Source organism: Xiphias gladius, chromosome 3, assembly GCF_016859285.1.
Source record: "Xiphias gladius isolate SHS-SW01 ecotype Sanya breed wild chromosome 3, ASM1685928v1, whole genome shotgun sequence".
NCBI classification, from domain to species: Eukaryota; Metazoa; Chordata; class Actinopteri; order Istiophoriformes; family Xiphiidae; genus Xiphias; species Xiphias gladius.
This window is the reverse complement of record NC_053402.1, coordinates 17627661-17654030: the sequence shown is the minus strand read 5'-3', so window position 1 is coordinate 17654030 and position 26370 is coordinate 17627661. Positions and strand designations below refer to the sequence as shown.

Below are 26370 nucleotides of genomic sequence, written 5' to 3'. Positions count from 1 at the left end.
GCGATTTCTCAGCTGCTGTCAGAGGTATTGCACCTGAGTTACATTTCTTTCTGGCAGTGAGGAAATGGACTGTCATGCACCAGTGGAGTGTTGCCAGTGAGCGGAGACTTTGTTCTCTCTGGCCGACTGCCTGGGGTAAAAAGAGGCCAAACTTCACAATTGCCCTATCTACGCACATGGCCAGCAGGACAACATGATAATACTGATAGCCAAAGAAACCCAGCCCACAAAATCTGCATTGCTGGTGTCTTGAGCAGAATGAGAGCTCATAGCCCAGTCTAACAGATTTTTGTTATCTTTGACCAGCAACAGATCAGGAACAGGGGCTCCATCTGGAGCATTTCAGTCACTGCTTGGTACCAGTATCCATAATATACAGTGACCATTATAGCTTGGGGATAGTCACACCTGTCAGAAAGAAAAAAATATCACCTCACCTCTTGTAGCCTTGCAAGGATTGCTGTCAAGAAAACAACAGTCACTTCTGTGCTGTTGCCAGCTCAGTTACACAAAATCCCTCCCATACCTCCCTGTAAGATACAACAGCCAGCACACTGTGCCCTGAATCTCCATGTCCAAGGTCACAAAATAAAAAGAAAGCTACACTAACTCAGCATTTTTTTCTTCAACATAATAATACATGAATTAAAAAGCAAATATTAGTCTTGAATAATAATTTTTTTTTTAAATAGACCGCAAAAGTGCTTGTCTGGGGTGTTCCACAGCAAAGTGCAACCCATCATTTGGGAGATATTCAACATATAAAAGTAATCTTGTAATGTGTGGCTCTTCTTATGTTCATACCCCAGTAGTTCACCTGAGAATCTACACTATATGGTTGAGGTGAATGCAAGTATAATGCATTGTGAATTTGCTCTTAGTAGTAAGTTTGACGTGTCTTTGCATGTATATGAACTCGTATGTAGTGTGTATATATATATATATATATATATACATAATTGCAAGGATGCAAGGATTGTCTTTACATTGCTATGAACTGAAGCATTCCTTCGTTTGTAGTAATTTTCCAGATTATTACAGGCTCAGAAGAAAACTTAATATACAGTTTAATCAGGTGTGGTGTTATTTTCCGACTCAAAGGAGGAGGCAGTTGGGGTGAGACAACTTTCACATATTCAAAGCAATTAAATTCTTCCTTCTTTTTTATTTTCAAAGTTTTAAATAGGCGTGGTGACTGCACTTGTTTTATTGTACAATAATATTGTGTTATCTGAAATCATTGAACAATTTCTTTCATTTACTCCAGGGAATAGCAGGGGAAATTAATTTTAAATCAGGACAAAAGTTTCCCACTGTGTCCACCTAGAGTTTGGGTAATGTCAGTGTGCTCATGACAACAGATACTACTTTCAAAAAGCTGTGCACAAGAATTGCCCTCAAAACTATTTATCTTCACACTATACAGGCAGAATAACAGTAACAATATTTTCCTAATGTGCAATTAACAAGTAAATTCATCAGTGCATTGTTTTACTAAATTATGTTGCTCTACATGTCATACTACAACAGATGATAAAAAAGTATAATACTGTACATATTGCACTAAAGAAAGCATACATTATATTTTTCTTCACATTCAGTCATACCTGTCAATGTGCTGGCTGGTTTGTAATTAACTGCTAATTATTCTGAGAGGAGGCAAAGTAAGAAAGAGAGTGCTCTGATTTTAGAATGATTAATTATTATCTTGTCAGTGCTGACACCTCACCTCAGCTGATTTTTAGGCAGTTAAAAAAAACCCAGCTCATCTAAAACGAAAAACATATCTAACTCTGCGAACGGAATACTTGAGTTTTTTTTAGGTTACTTTTGTTTTTTAGTTAAATTGAATTTCTCACTTCAGTAATATATATAATGAAAATCATGGGATACTAAAAAACAAATATAAATTTGCAAGGTGAAGAAAAGCACCATTGCCATGTGGCAGCCATGTGAAAGACCATGTTTAGCAACAAGTTAAACAGCATGTAGAAACCTGTCAATGCAGGTGTCCTGTCATTACCTGAGTAGTCTGATTACATAACATTTCTACAACCAAGTGATATACTTTACATTCCCTGGGTTATTACTACAGTATTTTGGGGATCATTCATCCAGAATTATTGTTTGAGGACATTTGAATTTTTTAGATAATTTGTGCTTGGGATTTTGCTAAATCTGTCAGACTGAACTATTTTTGCATCTAAACATTGGGGAGAGTGTTTGGCTGGGTTGAAGAAGAATTCATTTATTCATCTGGAACTTTCTTGAGTTTTTTTTTTTAATATTAATAAACATATGCTTTTCATTTGTTTCATTTAAATTAATTTCTGACATAGACTGGCTATTGAAAATGGTAAAAAATATTTCTATAACTAAAGCCTGGCTATGTATGTTTTTGATCATTTGAGATAAGGTAATCATCTGCCGGGCGTGTGCCAAGAACAGGCTGGTTTTCATTCCAACCACAGATTACACCAGGTGTTTTCAGTAATTAGCAAACCTTCCAAACTAATCAGTGAAATCACCTGCTGTACTCTTGTAATGAGAACATGCAAGCTTCTGGCCTACCATAGCATATGATTATTCCTGATATTTATTTGCATCTGCCTCAGAAGAAACATCTTAAGAGGCATCTGCATTAAGGAAGATCAGGACATCACTTATTGATGTCTATCATTTATTTATTTCTATTTGCTTCATTCTGTAATTCTTTTTATACTGTAACTGGAGCAATAAAACACAACCTTGCTCGATCCGTTCTTTCATTGATTCCTTGGCTTCTAACCTTTACTGCACAGGATGTGAGGTGTAATTATTTCACTAAATACATCATGACATCGGACGTCATCAGTGTCAGGAGACTTAATTAAGAATATAGCCACAAAAATGCTGCTTTTTTAATATGAAATGCGGGAGCGAGGCAGGGAGACCTTCACTAATTGTAGCTGTTAAGCCAGTAAGCAGGTTAGCATTAATAAGAACTCTTTTCTGTCTGTGTGTATCTTTGTGGGCGTGTTTAGGTGTTGGCGCGGATGAATGAGAGAATGAGGGTGCGATGCAATGTGTAAGGCCGTTGCATACAGTAGGCACTGGCTTAGAAAGAAAGCTCTAGGTTGTTGGTGGTAATTAATGTGTATCTTAAGATATTGCTGAGGGCATGACTAATTGCTTCACCAGCCCACAGGATTTTAGATGGTACTTTTTTCCTTCCACCACTTCCGGTTCCAGAGCTAATTTAGGATAGACATGCAATTATGTAGGTACAATATTTGGTTTATATTTGTTTAAAAAAAAAAAAATCTGGGAATTTTGAGTGCAATTTAGGTTACAATGGAGCAGCAGGCAATGGTTAGTGAAAGCAGATGGCAGCAGCCAGTGAATAGATATATAGGCATAGACAAGGTGTTCAGACAAACCCCTCTGTCATGTGAATGTGTGTGTAGGCGTGTCGCTTGCTGTGTGCTGCTGACGTCACAGTACTTACGGAGACTGTTAACTGTGACTCTCGTCTGTATGTTCTCATAGTGCTGGCCAAGTCCAATGTCGTCCGTATGTTCTGATGCTGGGTGGCGGATCACGTGTGCAAGAGCCCTGGAAAGACGATGAAAAATCTCAGAGAGGACAGTTTTCAGTAGATAGCAACTACAGATTCTCTGCAGGCCAGCAGTGAACTCCAGGTTTTTATCTGCCCATTTCGCCAAATTAAAAATGCTTGGTTGAGGTTGGGGAAGGATAGTCTTTATGGTAAAAAGACAAGTTTGACTGTTGGTAGTAGATGGGATACAAACCGGCGTCTCATGTTTGTACAGCAATCCATGGGTTTGCAATTTAGTGTTGCACTTTCATAAATTAGGCAAACTCACAAGACACAGGTTAAAAAAGAATGGTCAAAATTGAAACAGAACAGAAGCTGAGATATCATGACTTTTACTTCTTCATATGGGTCTTTCTTTCTATAGCGTCTTTCTTTAGAACCTCCCTGTTTCCTAAAAAATTTTCATAATTCACGTCTCAAGTTTGTAACACAGGCTTTCTGTCAAAAATCTTAAGCATCAACCCCAATCCATCATAACCCTGATGAGATCACCATGACATCATCAGGTTTATTTTCTCAGACTTTACAAAGCTCCCCTCAGACAAACAGAAGACATAATACTATTGTTTTCACAAGCAGAAACTTACAGTATACCCTGTAAGAACGGCTTGTCAGATGGTCGAGTAGCTTCGGAAACTCTCCCCCATCCCACACACACACACACACACACACACACACACACACACACACACACACACACACACACACATATTCACATTTCACGAAATTCATACCCGCTTCATGTCACGATTACCCAGCTATGTTACACCCCCCTTCTGTGACGATCAGCTTTTCACGCCACCTTCCAGTGTTGCAATTCAGAACAACTGCAAACATATTTAACCTGACCCTTAGTAGCATTCCTCGTTAATGTGGCTTTAAAGTTTCAAGTCTGCCAGCTCTGACTACATTTAGCATCACTGTTGGTGATGGTGTGTGCTCTATCACATTACTTTCTCAAACTTGTCACCTGGTGCTTAATTTTGTAAAATATTGGAGAAAAAATAATAGAATTAACAATATAGAATTAACAACATCGTGAATATATATTAAAAATTCCATACTCCTTCAGAATCCAACTAATCTATATTAACAGTGCACAAGTGTACAACTTGTACTGGCCTTCACAGAGACAACGCAGTGTCTCCTCAATGCAGACATTTTTCAGCCAGTCAACAGTCTCCTGAGTAGGCTGCAAGAGCATAATAAGCCTCTTTGTGTGCTTGTGTGAAGTGTGTTTGAGAGAGATGAAGAGTGTGCGCGTGTGTGTGTGTGTGTGTGTTTGACATATACACGACAAAAGTAAGCTGTACATGTACTGTAGATCTTTAACAATTTGGAGAAAAAAAATCATTAAAGTATTTTTTGTGTTACCCGTGGTCACTTTCTTCTAAGTTATATTTGGACCAGAAAAAAATCTGTTTTAACTTGAACAGGGACACATCATCACTGACAATTGTCAGTTTCAAACTAAAGTTGCAGGCCAAGGAGCAATGCAGTGAACATCAAAAATACACTTTCATCTGTAGCTCTGTTAAAAATTTGCATCTCACTTACTGTCGTGCAGGCAGGAAACATAACTGAGAATGAGCAGGCTGAGTTTCATCAGGCATGTTCCTGGGAGGAAACTGATGCGTTAAACTCAGCTGTGGTAGCACTGAATCCCTTCTCCCCTAAAGTCCCAGGTGGATATCCCTTTTTAAAAAGTACGTTGAGTGCAGCTGACTTAAAGGTTTACAAAGTTTTATTTACAGAATAACTTCTTGCTTTTTGACTTGGTATTGATTAAATTATTATAGTGACTCGTTCCACACAGATGAGTTACTACATTGCAGGGCTCTGTAACACATAATTGATTAGCTTTGAGATGTTGTGACGGTTCAAATAAGTGAGGTGATAGGACAAATAACTCACAACTCTAAAGTAATTGTCAATGGAAAAAAAAAACGAATATGGGTATAATTACAACCTACCTTGACATATTCTCTCTGTTTGGACGGTGCGTCTTTTCCAAACCAAGCTTGGTGAAAATTCCTATCAGTGCCATTAAGGCCACGACCCCGCATATGACATACACAATGAGGTTTGTTTTATCCTTCGCGTTGTCCAGCGCCACGTCCACTTTAGGCGGGGGTTTGCCTGTCATCATCCACGGCGGGGTGTCGTAGTTCTTACAGGTGGTCTGGTCCAGCCTGGAGCTTTTAAACGCGCAGCAGAACCTGAAGCCACAGGTGCCGCAGCAGTACAGGTAGCTGCCCGTCCTGCACACGAACGGCGGGTCCCACTGGCCCATCACGTCGTAGTAGCCGCGGCACTTGTCCTCAATGGGCGGGCTCTCGGTGACTCCGCTCTCCCCTTCCTTTGAGTCGTTAAACCCGGTTACCATCATGAAGTCGTCGATGGTCTGACCCGGCTCGCCCTCCGCGTCGCACACCATAACTTTCACCAGAAAGTAACCGAGCAGCAGCTCGATGCCCCGCATCGTTGCTCACTTTTTACTCCGCTCTTGACGCCCTGAAACGGTCTCATAAGCCCGGCAGCATCATCCGAAGAGGCGAGACACAGCCATGCGTAAAGGTAATGAGGCTGATTCCAACTTCCATGCTTACAAGCACAGGGCGACCCTGTACTTTTCGCCCCTTGGGGAAAAAAAAATATTATTGTAATTACTGTGCAAGGGCAGTTCAGGCACTTTCCAAATCGCAAACTAATGTGGTAAATAGTTGGAGAAGAGTAGCATCACTGAAGCGGTGCCCTTGGCTGTGCCGGAGGGTGTCAGACACCTCTGAGGCTGCTTCACTCCACAGAGCCAGTCACAGACAGAGACAGAGAGAGAGTAGGAGAAAGACAACACAAAGTAGAAGAGACCCCAATGAGTGAGTGAATCGGGGGGAGAGAGAGAGCCAATGAGAGAGAGAGAGCTTGGTGCAATGCCTCTAATTACAATCCTTACAGCCATTTATTATTGTGTCGAGTCTTAAAATCGCCTGTAAAGATCCAAATCACCTCACCACCAAAATTGAAAACACAGGATTGGAGCCTAAAGTCATTACCAAGCGTATTGACTTTAATGCAGGCACTAAAGATATAAGTTACTAAACCCAAGTTATTAATGATACTATTAAACGTGTTTACATTAGCATTGTCTTCACATGGGAGTAAAGAATGAACAAACACAAAACATGCAAGTTTTTAAGTAAAACTCAGCTGGTGTGAATAGCGCTTGAATTTCTGGGCTACGGAGTTAAAACAATTAGATTTTAGCTGTGAATTTCACTTTGTGCACAAATTGGTGAGAAGGCATTGATCTGCTCTCTTACATCTTTTAACAAATTTTTTGTGTTTTAACACTTGTTTTGACCCGAGGAAATTGATGTTGATGTCTGCCCATACGAATGTCCTTCTTTCTTACGTAGAAAAATATCTCAAAAACTCTTGGTCTCTACATGACCATCCTTTCTGATGATTTTAATCAACCCCTTTCCTTTCATGCTGCACCAACTTCAGTTATAAATGTCTCATTGACCAACACTCTAATCAATCATAAAGATATCTAAAAAAAACCAATGTATCAGAAATTTGGAAGGATAATGACTTAGATATTTTTATAATAGTCATATCGAAAAAATTTTGTTCCAAGTAAAATGAGGAACAGATAAATTTCACAAGTTTTCACTTCCTACAAGTCAATACAATGAGAATATGTATAGCAGTTTTTCTTACAGCTTTCACCTTCCTTGCCTCTGTTATTATCTCCCACACAGTTATATGACAAAAGTGATGTCTAAGAAAACTATCATTCATAGTTTTTTCCACTCGAAACAAGAAAAGAATACTGTAGAGATTTCATCGTCTCAGTTCTTTAGAAGGATCAAATCAAATATACAGAATGCAAGCACAAAATACAGCATTACTTAATACCGCTGTAGGAACATATAGCAATTCATCATAGTCACTGGTGGTCAAAAACATGTCTAACGTAGTTTAAATGTACTCTCTCCCTGGTTGACAGTCTGGTTTATATCAATGACCCATACTACACCAACTGGTGCAACTACCTAAAGACACTGACTCTTGTTTGTTTAAGAATTCCTTTATTCCAGTGTTCATTTCATGCAACAGACCCTGTGCTGACCATGTACCCTCAGCTATTAATTACCGATCATTTACAAACAGTAACAGATGATGAAGGGGCCTTGACAAGCACTGATCTGAAAAAGCTGGTTGGCAATTTATTTTTAGAGAAACCTTTTCATCTAAAATTATGATTTGTGTAAGGAGGCTTACCATCTGCCACTTGAGAAATCTCACTATTTTTGTTTGATGTTGAATCATCTTAGCCATGAGAGGCAAGTTCTATTTACAATTGGCTGTCAGGGGAGTTTTTGCTTGTCTTGTCTTTGTGCATCTTTAAAGTTCCCTATAAATAGTACACACAGTCCCCAAGGATGAAACTTTAGCTTTCCTTTAAAGTAAAACCCCTAAAGCTTTATTAGGACCAGATAATCTCCAGACGGTGACATTTAATTTAAATGTTAAATTGTAAAGTGTAAAATAGTGACTTCCAAGTGAAACAAACGTGCTGTTTATACCCACCACCAGTTGGCATTCGTGCTATGGGGTGTGTCAGTGTTACTGACACCCTGTTGTCTCATGTGTTATCACTGTTTTGTGTGTGTGTGTGTGTGTGTGTGTGTGTGTGTGTGTGTGTGTGTGTGTGTGTGTGTGTGTGTGTGTGTGTGTGTGTGTGTGTGCGTCCATGAGGTAACAAGTTTGACATTTCAAATTTCACATTATAACCTCAGTAAATAATGAGTGAATACCAAAATTACATGGTGCAACAATAACAAGACAATGTCCAAGCCTAGTAAGGCTGGACCAACCAAAAGTATCTAACGTTTGTCCAAAAAGTCGCAAGATTTGTCTCTAGGTGTTTTTGTGAAGAAAATGTGTTGAAGGGGTCTGAAAAGTCGGTAAATCTAGTGACAGAAGCGCTAAGTTCGAAACACTGCCTGTAAAGCCCCCCCCAATTGAAACTGTTAGCACCAATTCATTTTTAAAGAGCAATGGCCAGTGGTGTAACGTCAGCACTCAGTCACGTGGCATTTAGCTGACCAATGGTGTAAGTTGGTCAGTTATACCAATGGTCAGTCAGTCAGGCAGTCACGGGCATTCGCATGTATTGTAATTCTACTCAGACAGGGAGAGAGCCTAATTAAATGCCTACACAGGGGGGGATGTTGACGGAGCCCCTTTCTGATATATTTGATTAACCCAATTGTCACATGGATCTGCTCAGCCCTCAGACAAAACATAAGGACCGGTCTGTTGCTCCAGTGTGCTGGAGGGGTTCTGCGTTGCAACCCATGAAAACCACCTGTATGGAAACTGTGACATCAGTGTCTTAGGACAACTTTTTTTTTAACATTGCAAATATCGTCTTCTTGGCCAAAAGTATTAAAATAAGAACTCCTATACATAAAATATATTTAATTACATTTAGAAATTTCTACAAGGTTAGATACAGTGTATACGCCCTCTAAAATGGCTTAAAATAAGGCATTTTCTCTCTGTTGTATTCTTTAAGCAGGTAACTCCAAGGTCCTTGATTAAACTTTCAGTTATATATGGATTCAGGGATTCAGTGAAAATATGTTACAGTCAAAACTGTAAAAGAAATGTTTGGTGAATCACATTAGTATTTTCACCCAGTGTCAACAGCTCAGTGACAACATACTAAATTGGTTTTGAATGTTCCTTCAGTAATCTTAAAGGTGGGAAAAGCTGTATATTCATCATTTAGCTTTTCCATGACAAAAGTTTTGATCTACACTTGGATTGTTTTTGTTACATCTCTCTGCTATTTGTGCATTTTTTTTTGTTTTGTTTTGTTCAGTCCTGTCTAGTCTACTCTTGCTCATAATAGCTCTATATTTGTCTGTTCTCTTTAAGCCATTACTTGTACATGTCATTTTAACATCAGTGTGTTGAACAGTTTGAGGGACTTATATTTCAAAAGCAGGCTTTACAGAATAATGCAATATTTTCACTGGACCCCTACCTGTAAAAGGAGCCTCCACCTAGTAATTTTCTGTGAACCAGTTGCAGTGTTTTACTTTGAGAACAGCAGCTTTTGCCAGTGTTTTTAACTTCTAAAATTAAGTTTTTACATTGTGTGTATTGTAGTCTAAGTGGAATACCTTGACGAAAATATGAGGGTTTTATCTAAAAGCAGAGAATATTTTTCTGTGAAAGTCTTGCTGTTAGCATGCTGACCTTTCCCATTCTGAAATAACAGTGTTCATTGCTGCATCATGCTTTATTATTCAAGTGTTCAAAGAGGTTTTGAAGAGAACCCTTCATAGAAAAGCACTGTTCAGTTTACTTCAGTTTACCTTCATGGGGCATTATTTTGATCATCAGATGAAGTATTGTGATTTCTTAAATCTGTGACAAATTCAAAATTTCAGTCATTTTCTACTAAGAATGACCCCAACTTTTAGGTTTTGTGAGATATAAGTCAAAACAGTAAAATCATTGTAGCTACATTTCAACAGAGATCCTCTGAAAAAGGTTGTAGGACCAGTATAAAGCAGCAGGTGTCATACAGATAGTCTTCTCCCATGTGACCCTAGTGTTATCGCTTCTGCTCGCAGCTGTATGAGTTATTCATGCCGGCATGGCTTGAAGCTTTCCGCTTCAAAGTAAGACACACAAACAAATGTACATGACCTTCTGATTTGACGTTCTCAGCTCCATGGTTTCTTTTCATCTCCAGATTCTCTTGATTCTGGATGAACGACTCATTGTTCTAATATGAGGCCATACACTGTGTTTTCAAGCCAGAGAAAAGGGTACGATCTTCCTGCTTAGGACTGATTAGACTTGTAGTGTACATTTTCTGAACTTGGTCACATTTATTTCAAATTAACCCTGTGGAGTTTTTGACCACTGGTAGCCCTATGGAACAATTTTTTTTACAAGTGGATCCTCATTTTTTTTATATCATTAAACACGCGTGAGTACATGGGAGATGCGATATAAATTTCTGCTCCCAGTTCTATACTATTCCACTGATCGAGGAAACACATGGAAACACATGGGCCGGCAAATGCAGTGAAGAAGACTGCAAGCTAGTAAACATGCGTGTAAAACAATGCAGTTTTCAGCATCTTCAGAAGAGAAAAATCTTTCCAAGTTTTTTATGAGAAAGGACATACATTCAGTACATTTGTCAGAACAGAACTTTGTTTACAAGAAAACTCCACAGAACAAAAACTTGATTTGGATTAGATATACTGAGCCTTTTGAAAAGGTAGTAAGTAAGAGCTTAACATCTGAAGGCCACGTCAGTCATCCACATGGACTAACATTGTGATTAAGGACATTAAGCCGCCATCAGAAAGGCTCCTTCACTTTAAACCATTGTAGGGGAATATTGTCAGTATTTATCTCATGAGGCAGTCACACAAAACAGCACACCAAACCACTGGCAAGAAGAGTTAATTCTATTGTAAACTTTTGAAACATACAGTACATGCACATTGTGTCTCCTAATTGAGTTTTTGTGTTTGTAGACAAAGTCTACCTTTCAGTGTGATTCCTGGAAAGATTTTGTGATGCTTGATAAATATGGGCCCATGCCTTCGCACTCAGCTTCTCCTCCTTCCTCCTAGGGCTAGGAGGTTCTGAGGACTGTTGATGAATACCTACTGGGTCAAAAAGCTGTAGGTTTTCACTTCAGGCTTTTGGACCCAGACTGGGCCCTGGTGAATAGCCAGTGTGCTTGTTTTCACTTTTTCTTTGTCCTAGTTACAAGAAGTACTAGAGGGTATTTGGGGGAAAAAAAGTGACCTAAAAGGTCTGTCTGAAATTTGAAGGCTGCACCGTAAAGTGCAGCTAACAGTATGCCACTATATGAGGTCTCAAGAGGTTGTGGCACCTCCAAATCAACATTTAAAACCAGACTTGAGTTTCACGCCATGTGACCGTTTTGTAAATGAAGGATGACATTGAGGGATTGGCTCGTGAGATGGAGCAACACACTATTCCATGACAATACATAGCTGACAACACTAACACTGAAATTGGTGAAATATGCAGCATCTCAAATGCGTAAGCCAGTCAGTGCTGACTGTTCGTCTGTGTTCAATCTCTGCTTCACAGCATCGGATATTTTTCACAAGAGGCAGAGGAGTGCAGAGATATGTTGTCATGGTAACAGAAAAAAAAAACCCCAGGATGACCATGAGTGAGACAGACCTGATAGCACACTGTACTGCGTAAAGTATTTCATGACCTGATACTACAGCTGCAGGATATTACTTTGAGATTTCCTTCAGATGAAAAATAAGTGATACAGTAGTATGAGCTTCAAGGTCACTACTCTACTGGAAACTGGCTTTCTGAAGATTATTATTGCCCTGAGATATATTGTCAGTAAGTTTCAATTTTGCTCAAGCTGTGTTTGGAAGAGCAGCATAATTTTGAGCTTGGGTTTTCTTCACTGAAGTCACTGCTGTCTAAGTGGCCTATTTAGCAAATTGCTAATTTCTTTTGGTGTTACCAGTGTGTCCTCTGAAAACTGAGTCCAAATTATGCATCAGCAGAAAAGGCATAATTCTTTTTTTTTGTGTGTAGTCGAAACCAGTTACTAGATGGACAGGCAGCTCACAATAGTCCTAAGCATTTTCAGATTTATCAGTGATAGCTTTCTATGGTTGTGACAAACATTTGAAACTGAGCGTATAGAAACTGAGTGTCTTTTAGAGAAGTCCTCTCAAAACAGAAAGAAGCTGAACGAAATCTGATTAGTTAAGCACCCAGTTGAGAGGGTTTGAGGTCAAGTTGCTTTTTGTGTTTTCATGATACACTCTCTTGTCATGAGAAAGAGGAGCTTTTGAAAACGTACTCATATAGTAAGAGCTGGGCAGAACTTTCGCTTCATAGTATTTAACGCATGGTCTCCTAAGCAGATTAGTGTTCAACCGCTCATGACGTTTCAGATGTGGTAAATGGTATGCGTACTTTTCTCTTCAGCGCTTTTGAAATTCCATTATCACATAAACCACACTCTATTGGTCAGTCTCCCATAGAGAGACAGCTCTGTGAAACGGGAAAAGATTCACTCCAGAGAAAGCTGAACTTTGCTGAAGTGTTCAGTCACTGATGTACAGTACCTGCAGTTGTGTCTGCTTATTATGCCAACAAAGACGAGTAAAAAAGACTTCATAATATCTGACTCCTCTATAGCTGTAAATAGCCACTTGAAAGACTTCAAACTCTTTCTGAGTTTAAAGCTGTTGTTAAAAAGTAAGTGATGAGAAACCTTTGGACATTTTTCTTATTTTTGTAAAAATGGCTATTTCAGAAATGTGCCTTTTCTCTTCTCTTCTCTTCTCTTCTCCTCTTTTTTCTCATTTATCTGTCTGTGAATCAATGTATTTGTGCTGTTGTGATCAAGTCGCTCTTATAAAGAAGAGACTAAATGACATTAATAAGAACAGTGTTGCATATTGATAAAGAACAGTCCAGAAAATATTATTAAAATTATCTTAAATTATATTTTTAACGTTTGACAAAATAAACTATAAAAACATTTGAATTTTCATTATTTTTGTTTAAACATACAATTTACAGCTGGCTTATTGTGAATGTCTTATAATGGCATTAATATGAAAATAAAAATTATTTGGGAAAACAGAAGCTAGAACCAAAAATGACTCTAACCCCTGAAGTTAGCACTACTTGAATGTACTGTTGTATTTCACTGCAAAAAAATAAATGTTTAATTCACAAAAATCATCTTAGAAAACCCTAAAAAGAGAAGCATCAGGATCAAACATGTAGCCATAGTCAAAGGAAAGGCATGGGTCCAAAAGGAAAATACCGAACATGTAATTAAAACCAAAACATAAAAATGAGGATGCTTCGCTTCCTCCAAAAAAAATAAAAAAATAAATAAATAAAAAGAGAAATGAAAACATACTACACAAAAAGCAAATGAGGCAGATGCTATGATCAGCCTCACTTGGAAATCTGAGTTGTTCCTGTCTAAAGATCCTTTTAAAGGGACAAAAAAAAGCAGCTGATGAATTATGAATACCTGGGAAGTAAGACAGATTATAAACAAAAAGAACAACATAGGAGGCATTTAACCAAGATCTTTGAGTCTCCCCTTTTATTTCTTACTAACTACAAGATGCAACAGCTACCCAGCATTTGACTAAGTCAGAGAAAATCCTAAAAGATAGAGTCTTGCATGTCTGTTGAAAGCCAGGTCATCCTGCTCTGCAGAGAGCAGTGGAAGCAGTGATGCCTGGCAGTAGATACCTAACAGCCCATTCGGGACGCCATCAGAGGCTCCACTCATTTCCCTCAGTCAGCTGCAGAGCAACAGGGTGGCTGCCTCACTCCAGGCTGGACAGCTTCATGCCAACGTCTCTATTGGAATGCCTGGCTCATTATAGCAGGATGAGAGTTCACTTCTCCTCAAATTATTGGAGCTTCACTGGGGATAATGAGCCTTCTGACCACTGGGAGTAAATGCTTGTCTGGCTGCTTCAGTCTGTCTGTAGCAGAGGAGCTTTCACTCCTGGTTGTTTTTTCTCCTGATTTCCATCATCATACTTTGTGATACATGTCATCTTTCAAATCACACTTAATGAGTTAGTTTTTTGGCTTTGAAAGGTTTGTTAAACTTCTATATGCCATGTGTGCCAGTCAGAATTCGACGGGCTTTAATATATAATACCATGATTGCATGTTATTTGATTACAGCCTAGTTTGTCTTAAAGTAGGAGTTTGACATTTTGGGAAATAGGCTTATTCGCTTTCTGTCAGGGAGTTAGGTAAGAAAATCAATACCAGTTAAATCTGTCCATTAAATATAGAGCTACAGCCAGCATCTGGTTAACTTAGCTTAGCATAAGGACTGGAAACAGGGAAGCAACTTGTCTGGCTCTGGAGTCTCACAGTCCAACAAATCCGCCAAGTACCACTTCTAAAGCTCACTTACTTATTTGTTTATTTTTTTGTTTCATCCACACAAAAACTAAAGTGTGAAAAAAAAAAAAAAAAAAAAGTTCACCGATTTATAGGTGGCCATGTGCCGAACTATTTCTTGGCTCTCAGCAGTTGCCAGGCAACCAGCAGAGACTGCAGGAGGTTACTGGCCATGGCCAAGAAATAGTCCGGCACATAAACACCTGTAAAAAGAAAATTCTTGTTTTCACACTAGGGATCGAACAAACAAGATATAACGTGTTAATTTGTGAGCTTTAGCTGGGTTGGTAGGCAGATTTTGTTACCTTCAGGCTAGCTGTTTTCCCATTCCCTAAGCTAAGCTAAATGGCAGCTTGCTGTAGCTTCATATTTAAGGGACAGATGGTATTAATCTGCACCAGAAAGTAAATAATAAGTATATTTCCCAAAATGTCAAACTGTCCCTTTAAATGCTTTGAAATGTCCAAGAAAGGAATCTTGCACATCTATTTTTTTTTAAATATTTAAGTACCAGAATGCACTGCTACTTTCTGTGAAGACTTTTGGGTACTTTTTCTATTTTATTAGACATTACAGAGATAGAAATGACTTTAGTGGACTCAAAATCATGACAAAAAAGTTGCACATTACACATCACTAACCCATGTGGCCCCACTGCTGGTTATTTTTAAATTTTACTAGAAGAAAAAAATGTACACTTGTAGCTTTACTGTAGAGAATCTTTCTTCCATTTCAAGAATCACAGCTGTAGGTGGTTATTTTCAGATGTCATTGGCTATTCACCTTGCTGTTCAAAAACACTTTTGCTGCAGGCGATGCAATATGTGTGAGCGACCCAGATATGTGGGTCTGGCGGTTTGGTGGGGGGTGGGGGGCGTAATGCTTTTGGTGCTGGGAACATTAGCTGCTTGGAGGGACAAAACTGTGGACCTGCCACAGCAGAGATATCCAGAATTGGGCTGCCAGCCTTGGCGCATATCCCAGAAAATTGTGACTCAACTGTAGCAGTAATGTTTGAATGTCTGTCCAGTCTGCTCCCAGGTGAGCCAGCCCCAAAAAATTCACATTACTATGTTTATAGTGCTGGTGGCTTCTTTGATTTTTTTTAGTGGATTTCAAAGCACAAGCGTGAGAGGCAGTCATACTCGAGGAACATTTCATTACAAATAAAAAAAAACAAACAATGTTGACACAAAACAAAATGAAAAGCTGAATATTTAAGAACTAAATCATAAACACAAAAAAATATGTTGTAATGCTCTAATAACTTAAGAATAATAATTACTATTTAAGGCCAGGAGAGAGAGAACCACAGTAAAACTAACAATAACGATAACATAATCTCTTAATTGATGCTTACTATGACAGAACATTTAATTTCTGTGCATTTCACTGTCCTTGGCATCTGCTGGTGTAGTGTTGTGATTATGTGACCTTGACTTGTTTCCTGTAAGAGTCCACTGTGTGTTGCACAGGAGAAGTGGAGACCTCAGTCTAGCAAAGTGAAGAGGACATCAGTAAGAGTTTTTAGCTGCATGGGTCTCCTGTGCAATGTCATATGAAACACTATTCTTCGATCAGGCCTATTTTCAGCCCATACATTTTACTGGAGCAAAGCTGATCTCCCTAACATGCGCTCTGGGAGAATTTGGCAAGACTGCCCATGTGCGCACACACACACACACACACACACACACACACGCACACGCACACGCACACACAGAGAGAGAGAGAGATGACACACACACACACACACACACACGCACACACATAAACAGAGCAGACACTTGGCTGGGTTACTCAAATCAAATTTGGGCTAAATTTGACCTTTGAGGGAAAGTCTCAGGTCTGTCCAACCAATCATCATCCACAAATTCTCTCTGAAAGCATCCAGATCTGTAAGGCAGTCACATTAACACACAATGAACTCCATTGAACATCATGTTGACTTACATTGGCTTGTTCTAATGAGTTGGTGATGCTGCCTCTACAGTTCGAAACACAGTTTTTGACACTGTTTTGTTTGTATTTATTTAACATAATCAAAATGCCCAATTTGTGCCAGGACCAGAAGACTTTTCCATCTACGACAAATTTAGCTTTTATTCGCCTGGGCTCCTGTCAGAGCGGTATTTCACCACAGCTAGGATAGACTTCTTTTTTGCATCTGTTTTCTTTCTCTCTGCAAATTTAATTTCCCCAACTCATATATCTCTCCACGTCTTTCCCTCTGCACAATATTTTCACGGCGTTATTGCATAAGTCGTTTGGTGGAGTTGAATTGAAACTGATAACTGTAGACATCACAGGTATACATTTTGTCCAAAGGGGATGTTTTTATGGAACTTATTTTCCGACAGCACTCGCATATTTATTTGACATCACACTCAACCACTGACTCCCCAGCCACTGATACAGTATATGAACACATAAATTACAGTCAATTTTCATTCCTTTTAGTATGTATTGTATATGCGCCATAAAGTGCCTTACTAAAGATGATGGCTCTTTTTGAGCATATAAAGACTATTATTGTCTGAAAACAGCTGGTTGACAAAACTAAACTGAACAGTATTGACTGTGGCCTTTAATTCTGCATCACACTGAACTCTTTAGCTATCCCCCACAACTTAACCACTGGCACCAAAATCTCCTGGAAATGGCTACAGACAAAATTGCTGCCTTCTAGGGCAGCTTCCAGTATTAGATGTGGTTATTTAGAATCAGCTAGACAGGCCTAAAAGGGAACAAAGTATAGTCTCAATTAGAATTTGCATAATACTTTGTAGGTTTTCAAAAGCAAACTCAAATCTGAACACAAGTCCACTTTACTGTACAAAACTGTGTCGCATACTGTCACATGATATGTTTTAATAGGAGTTAATTAATTAGTTAATCCACAGTAAATAACTGGAAACTATTTTGATAACTGAATAATTGTTTAAGCAACTTTTAAGCAAAAATGCCAATAAATTTCCACCTAGTTCGTGCTTCTCAAATGTGAGAATCTGCTGATTTCTTCTGTTTTATGCAATTGTAAGCTGAATAATTTTGAGGTTTTTCGACTGTTGGTTGGTTTCAAGATTTTCTGACAATTTATTCACAAAATTATTAATTGATTAATCAAGGAAATAATTGGCAAATGAATCATTAATAAAATAATGGTTACTTGCAGCCCTAAATGTTTGTACCCGGGGCTCCTTGGAAAGCAAGATTAATCATACTGATTATAGTGGTTAGTCACTTGAATTAATTTAACAATAAACTACCAGTGTGCAAAAGCAAATGACACAGGAAAACCTCTTGCAATCTGCAAAATAAGCCTTAAACAAATAACTGCTTGATTACAATGTGAGTGTTTCTTTTCTTTTTTTGTTTTCTTTTTTTTGTTTGTTTTTGTTATTTGTCTTGTTTTGTTTTTTTGTCAAAGTTGGGTTATTGTGGGAAAGTAACAAACAAGCATAAAATTTCATTGATGGAAAAAAGAAAAAGGCTAATAAGCTTCTCAGCAACTGTACCCAAGGGGATTTCATATCAACCCTTCAACTCTTATCTTTTTAAAGCAAATGTCATGCTTTTCCAGAGGATAGTGCTAAGAAACCTTGGTGGCTCTAGTGAAGTTTTTGCCAAATGACAGTGTCCCACCTCTCAAGTTGCTTTGACATTTACATCCAGTGAGAGTCGAGTCGAGGCTGATTTATTTGTATAGGCCGTAATCACTGCTGCAGACTCTGAGGGCTTAACTTCAGCCACACTGAGAGAGCAACATACTGTTTGAATATGAAATGACTCTAATCAAGCTACTCAGTACTCTCCAAGAGTTTAGTGCGGATTGCTTTTAGAAAACCACAGGACCAGTGGATGAGTATTGGTTGGTGACTTTTAAAACTTAATAAACAGTATGCCTCATATCCTTACTGGAATTGGGTTTAGCAATAGAAAGGGATATTGCAGTATTAGTTGCATTGCAGCCATACTGTTTGTCATAAAATCACATGCTCACGCACAGCAATGCATGAGCTTAGAAAAAGGCTGAATAAACAATACGCCTTTGCAGTTACGTTTTTCTAGTGATGGTTGTTTATGTTTTCAGCTCTGTTTGTTTTCGTCTTTGCTTGCAGGATATTTCAAAAACAACTTGAAAAATTTTAAGTGAAATTTGATGTAAATTTAGTCTACTTGCCAAGGAACAAGTTTAGTTTTTATGTGGATGTAGACCCAATTGTGCCACGATGGGTCCAATTATAACATACCAGATTCTCCAAGTTTTTGCAAAACATTTTTTCACCAATTTAAAAAGATTCCGTTCAATCTTAACCAAGTTTGGTAAATAAAATATTTCAAGCAGTCTGAAAAGTTATTTGTGTATTAACTCCGAGCATTATTGCAAATTTGATGACATTTTGCCTGCAGGTGGCACTACAGCAACATAATGAATTCAGATAGCAATGACTCAGCAGAAAATTTGCACAGTTCACCTTTGAGCAAAGCCCTAATATACCCTCACTTTAATTATAAAAATGTAGTTGTGTCCCCAGGTGGTCATGGTGCCCAAAGCGTCCACTTAATTTGATAATGCACAGCTTACATTGCTTTAGCTACAAGAAGACCCAGGAACAGCTGTTTTGTGTAGTAAAGATTCATGAGCTCCCGCTTTGTGTTTGATGTAGTTAAGATGGATATTGCTGAAGCAAACCAACGTGCATTCCCCAGTTTATAAAAGCCCCTCTAAGTTACGCTGACTTAAATAAAATATTAGTTCAGTTTGTAGAAAACTTTCAATCCTACCCCTTCATACTTCATAAAGATAATATATTGAAATGAGTAAAATAAATGTGAATGTAAAATAAAACCTAGTTATCCTGATCAAGGGTACCACAGCAACTATTATTTGGATATAGTTGGACATTTCAGAACAGATAATGTCCTGCAGAATCATGATTGATTCCCTCCAAGGGACACAATCACTTACTAATATAATCACACTCGTGTTGCTTCATTCTTAGTTCTATATTTGGGACAGTGCTGATGGGAAGTATATGGACTGAATTGATTTTAAAATTATCTCATGTGTAGTACTGATGCAACACTTCAGATATAATTTTAACCTCCCAGATTCAAAGGAGCCAGCTGACAAACTGCAGCTCAGAAAGACTTCACTGCCCCCTTGTGTCTATAATTACCTTCAGGCTCTCCGGTCCCTAAAAAGGTAAGGAGGCATTAAGGTTTAATTATTAATTCAATCTTTATGTTCATTTCTTTATGTAAACCAGCTTTTAGGTTTTGAGGTATAGGGCTTCTTTTTTTGGTTAATCCTTTAGGTTACTTGAGGAAGATTGGCTCCTTATAAGCCAAATTTGACTTTATTCAACGATAACTGTGCATCAAATAAATTCATTGCCGAACTATTAATCCTGCAGGTATATAGTTAGCCTCCTAATCTGTTAATTTCATCTGTGAATACTTTTAGGATAATTCCTCTTCGAAACAGCAAGGGTTTTGTTCATGGTATCCCTCTTGTACATAAAGAAAAGCATGATTTTTTTGGGTGTTGTGAAATATTTTACCCTGAATCTTTCTTGGTTGTTTTAGATGTACATAAATCTTCTAGTTTAGCTCAACTGCTCCTGGTCTAAGAGAATTATTTAGTTTGCAAACTGTGCAGTATCCAATCTTGGCTGGACATGCCAGTTTCAACACTGGATGATACTTGTGCAGAAGTGTGGAGTACAATTTGGCCAAGATCCTGAGAATATAGGTGGTAATTTATGCCTCCATCTTATTTGGCAACAGTCCAGTATATATCTAATTCTTTCCCTAGGGATAACATAACTTCATTTGCAAGGCAGGAAATATTCAATTCTGTAATATTTCTACAACAGTCCTATTGTGTCCTTCTTAGCCAGTTGTAGCTGTATCATTTCATCACCACATACCAATGAATTAAGTCTACCGTAGTAAAATACATCAAAAAGGTTAAAGAAAATATCAAACATCAACATGTTCTTAACTAAGGTCGAGGGTGAAATATTTATTGTGAATGTGATGAATGAAAAGTCATACCAAAAGTGGGGGCCAAGGACTCAAAGAGATGTAAAATGAGGAATTGTTCCAAATTATTGTAGTTGTAAATATGACATATATTACAATGAACCTTCTCCTCGGGGATAGTTTACTGCATACTATATATAGTAAATGTATCTGTATAATAAAGCTATCATCAGAGGGGGGTTGTAAAATTAAATCCGACTCAGCCTATAGGAGCCAATCGCCATTAGGGGGGAGAATATGCATTAGGCCATTATATGCAGGCCTTCCTGATATAGTACCTGTAGATAATAAAAACCTGACAATGTCAAACAAAAAGAAACATGAGCTCTTAGTGCCCCCCTCTGGTGTGACTCTCACAAGGACTGTAAATCAGCTTGTAGTGCTGGACATAATTAAATAAGTGCTGGACACTCTCATGGTGATAGTGAGCAAAAGTCCAGTTCTCTATTTATCTAATTATGTCCGGCAATACAAGGTGTTCCATTTTCCTGCAGTATTTGAGTTTACTTTAGGCTTTTAAAACACTTTGTTTTTTAAGTTGGAAAACCAAAAGAAGTGGGCATTAAAAACCGTTTAGGTCCAAGGCATAGTTGTCACTAGTCGGGGAAAAAATATGGGGGTGTTTCAGGGTGTCCCAAGGCAGAGGGGGAGTGTTCTGAGAGGTGAAGTGCTGCTGTACAGATCTATACAGTAAATCAAGTCTTGAGTCTTGTCAGGGGTCCCACAGCAGATATAATTCAAACAGAACATAAACTGTTGAAATACCAACGAAACTGACCAGATTATCTAATTGCATCATGTCTCTTGCGAAATAATATCATCTTCTTTTTTTTTTTTTTTTTGTCTGGATTAAGAAGAACTACTCTCCCAGGAACCCTTGGCCTTTATAGCCCATGATGCATATGCCATGTGGGTGTGGGATCTGCAGTTTACCGCTTCAGGGCTGAGTAAATACTGCAGCCATTCCAGGCATTGCTGTGAATGGTGGAGGAAGGAAATGTCTGTAATCAGGGTAACTTCACTGTTTCCCATAGCTGAGTCAGGAAGTAAATCAGTTGCAGGGAGATGACAGTAGTTGAATAGAGGGAGCATATCTGACAGACAAAAAAAAAGGGAGAGGTCTTAGGTAAGCTTTTCATTTTCAGCTCAGTGTAATGTATCATATTTTACTTTAATATGCATCATCATTTCAAAATTTTTATACCACATTTCTCCTTGGACAAAGTGTTTCTGAGTGATGACCAGTAGGCCACACAGGGTTTTTATTTTACCTTGTACCACCTTTAGTGTATAGACATCATTATACATTTTCCATTCAAAAACAACGCTGCACACTATATATTCCTGACATTTATAGAGCAGTTAATGCTTCCCTTGTGGTCTGGACTTTATTTTCGCAGCCTGCTGCTCTGACTGTCTCTCTCTCTTGAAGCTGAGTCCATAGTTACACTGTTATTGCTACCTGTTATTCCAATGAACAAATGTTATTCCTGATCTTTTTCTGGGGACCTAAAAATTCTGTGCGTACCGCTAGGCTGTGTTGATGGAGAGTCTATTGTTGGGGAGTTCAGGAAGAAAATGTTCCAAGTTAAGTACAGGATATCTCCAGACTGGATTATCGCCCTTAAAATTAAGCTTTAGCCAGGACTCCAATGTGTTTTAGCTGCACATTGACTTCTAATATCCCAAACTGAGTAAGGGAAGAGGTTCTCACTTTCCACTCAGGCGTGGAAAAGTCATGTGGTGCCAAATGTTGGCACATTGCCTCTGTGTAAATCTGGTGCATTAACAGCAATTTAGAGTAATGACTTTTTTACACTTCACAAACTTCAAAACTTTCAGTTTTCTGATGACATCATCAAATTAGTCTGTGACTATGCCACATGCTATAACCAGGTTACTGTTAATGTCATTTGAATTAAAAGCACATACATCTAATGCAATGTGAAAACTGTAGCTGACATAAAGTAAAAAGCTTTCCCCTTGAGACGGCAGAGCTGCAGGCCTGTGATTGTATTACATAAAGTATAATGTAGCTGAGCAGTCGTATAAGCAGTCCACATTCAGTCCTACCACTGTAATGCAGAAATCTACTGAAGATACTTAAGGTAGCTTTTAACTATTCACTTTTAAGAATTAAAAAGTAAAATTCATCTCATAAAAAATACTTTTAGGAATGGATTTACTAATCTTTACCTATCTTTTATCTTTTCCTCTGCACTCACCAGATGTCGACAGATAACTACAACACAGACAACCTATTCTACGCACAGTATTCACTCTCAGTATGTTTCAGGATTCACTATGATACTAGACGAAAACAAAAGTCCCCCGACTGGCTCTCAGAACAACACCACGAGTTACGGCATGCTAGTGAGCAAACAAGAGGTTATTTCTGTCTGTGGTCGACCCATAACTGACCCCTTGCCAAGCACACCGCTGGCTGGGTCCAACCGGGAGGAGAGGGGGGAGGGCTCATGTTGTGCGTAACAGCCACTCGAGGGTTAATTAGACTTATGGGAAAGTTATGGTTGTTGAAATCAGGGAATGTTAGAGGGGAAGTGTGAATGAATTGCCAGGCCTTCACGGTAGTAACATTTTCTTTTACATGGAGATTGTGGGGATACCCTTGTAACCCAGATGCACACAGAAATGAAAAAGATCTTTCCTCCCCCCTTATCCAGCTGCTTTTTCTGCCTATACGATCAGCTATTTTTAGCAGCATAGCCTGCCTCCTGCTTTGTGGCTGACTTGTTTTTTCATGGCAAGGTTTTTGTGCTTCCTTTATTTCAACATTTCTTTGTTGCGAATTTAGCACTTTTTCAATGGTATGATTCCTTTCAGCTTAGTTGACCCATATAAACCAATTTTATAACAACTATTACCAGCTGGCCTTTGTGATGACTCGGCCTGGCTACCTCTGTAGAGTGTGACTGTACAAGTGAGAAATAAAAATTACAACACATAATTTGCTATTATTAGCTGATCGATTTTACATCCGTGTAGTCAAGCTATTGTCAATATGCATCGGCTCTTTATTTATTGATTTCCAAAAAGCACCACGACAGAGGAAATTACTAATTTTTCATTCTATGTTGACAGTAGTTATTTCACAGGTCTGGTATATGGATAAAATGTATGTGATACCTCTATCTATATAGAAAAGAAGTACTGCAGTACAGTAACAATGGGATACATATACATGATGTTAAATTATCTTACGTCTTAGGCATAAATACAGTTTTAGCTGCAGTAACATTGCTTCTGTAGTTGTAATATATTGGTATTCCTGCAATTTCATTAGAGGAAAATTTAGATAAGATAAAATCTATAATGTTTTAGCCACTTAAGTCTTTGTGAGTCGAAAAGATTAATCATACAGATTCAGCTACAAGTAAATTTTGTGGAATGTTTCTCAATAGACTGCCTCAAATCATGAAATGAATTAATCCATCTAAAGCTGTAACATGACTCAGTTATATTGTTTTTATGTATTGCACCATTGTGGTTTAGTCACAGTGATGGTAATTCAGTCCAGTCAGTTACTATGGTATTTGGATGTCATGGAAAAACAAGTTTTTGCAAACCTTAGCTTCTCTGTTAATTTTTGTAAATTTTGACAGATTATTAATCTTGGTGAAACAGTTGGTCAAACTGAGAGTATCATTATTTGCCAATTACAAAACATGGGAAAGAATGTAAGTCTTTGATTACCCTTGTTAATGCAGTTCATCTAAGAGAGCAAATATTGTGCTAATGATGTGTGGTTATTTGTGTTCTGATGCAAATGCTTGAATGTCATTACAGTTTTCCTTCGACCAACTGTGAGTATGTTTACTTTTTGGTAAGTGTGTGCAATTAGCTGTATTTGGTGATGATGTTAATGTGGCCCAAGCTGCCACAGGCCTGCCTTTTTTAGCCTCTCATGGCAGCTGCATGTAGCACAGCTTCAAAGAAAACTGGAGGCCTACAGGGAGTTTCCTCTGGCTTTCCCACCATCAACAGAGGCCTTCATGGGATGTGATGGTAGCGGTTTGTTGTGGAGACTCCCCTGTGAAAACGAAGATCCAGTTTTACTGCAACCTCTTTCAACACACGCAATCCCCTTGACGTCATTAAACATGCTCATATTTATTATTGGAATCATATACTTTCTATATCCTTATCCATTTAAAAGCTGATGTTCAGGCACCAGCCAGCATACAGAACATTTTGACTTGCATCTCATCGTTAAAGCACATTCTTGCCGTGTTGTCTTCGACTAAATCTAGGTCCAGGTGATCCTTTACTGAAAATAATGCAATGGCAGCCACCCAGACCTTTCACTACCATGATAAATAACTCTACTCTAAGGCTTGAAATGTAAGTGCTATGTAACCCTGCAATCAGTCATCCACAATCCAACACCTGATACTTTGAGAAGTAGTTTGATTAACGGATTCATCGTTTGATTAAACTGAACATCTGTCTGTGGTGTAGCAGCACATGCACGACAATGTGCAGGCTAAACTCAAATCGATCTTATTCAGTTTGACGTCCTGGCTCAGAATGAGCCAGGAATGAGCTGTGTGTTATGGAAGGAGCTTTCGGCTGTGCATACCTGCGCCTAAGTTACTTTAAATGTGCGTCTTATCCAGACCTTCCCTGGGATTCTTCCGGGAACCACCCCAGTGAAAATCCACAAGGAATTTGACACAGTCTGCGTTTCATAGGAAATACCTATGTGAGCTGAAAGGGGCTGTACAGATGGCTCATAGTGCACCTGAACTTGATTACAATGTGCCCATCAGCAGGCACCATCAGAAAAGGACAGGGTTACCCCCAAAGCTTTTAAGTGGTGGTTTGAAATCAGCTTATGGTCTTTTGAGAGTATTTCTGACCTTTAGTGTTGTTCTTCCTATGAGATGGAAGTTTAACTCGATGTGTTTGTCACAAAATTTTGTTTGACCTTGACACCTTGCTGTACTGTGAGCAAAAATAAGCTGAGCATGATTTAGTAAATCTAAGTATGTGTGTTAAGTTGAAGCCCCCACATGGGACTTGATGTTAATGAGTGCTTTGATGTTCAAAGAAACTTTATCTGGGAAAAAGAAGTGTGGATTTTGGCAAGAGTCTAATGAGATTGTCAGGCTCTCAGTGATGGGGTTGCGGTGCACTTTCTCACCAGGACATTATGACAGCAGAGCAGCACAAACTAACAATCTCTGACATCACCGTTAATCACAACTGCAGGAAATATTGCGGACTGATATATATTAATGGGCTTTTGTTTTGTGGCATACATGTTTTTTTTTATCTTTCACTCCACAAAGGAGCAAATATCCTGCAAGAATCCCCTCTGTTTCACTCAACTGTCATGACATAGGTAGCAAATATAGTTGGATGATAATCACAGGATGTGAAGTTACAGGAGAGTATTACTGCATTGTCAATATTGCTCTAAAATAGTGTGTCAAGGAGGTATTATAGCACTTGAGCCTGGAATATTAAATACACTAAAAAATAAAAGGAAAGCACATCACATTTTTTGTTAACTGACTGGTCATAAAAAGGGAGACGATAAAAGATTTTGATGGAGTGAATGTGCTGTACATCCAGTTTCTTTAAGTTCACTATATCACAGGTGTTAGGTATGCAATGGGGCAGTGTAACAACACAATACAACACAGACATAAGCTAAAACAAGCAAAATCAATACCAAAAAATCTTTTCAGTCA

General features: G+C 38.5%; 2 protein-coding genes across 6 annotated transcripts in view; one reads left to right on the top strand and one right to left on the bottom strand.

Moving 5' to 3' along the window:
- The window catches only part of shisa9b (shisa family member 9b), a 13701-nt gene extending 7300 nt beyond the window's left edge, over nt 1-6401 (bottom strand). The window contains exons 1-2 of the mRNA XM_040157954.1: nt 5572-6401; nt 3488-3594 (exon numbers count right to left, since the gene is read on the bottom strand). Of these exons, the coding sequence (XP_040013888.1) occupies nt 3488-3594; nt 5572-6080 (616 nt within the window). The 5' untranslated portion in view covers nt 6081-6401. The remainder of the gene's footprint in view (nt 1-3487; nt 3595-5571) is intronic.
- mrtfbb (myocardin related transcription factor Bb) overlaps nt 1-26370 on the top strand; it is a 75801-nt gene that overhangs the window by 27256 nt on the left and 22175 nt on the right. The gene's annotated exons all lie outside the window — the stretch shown is intronic.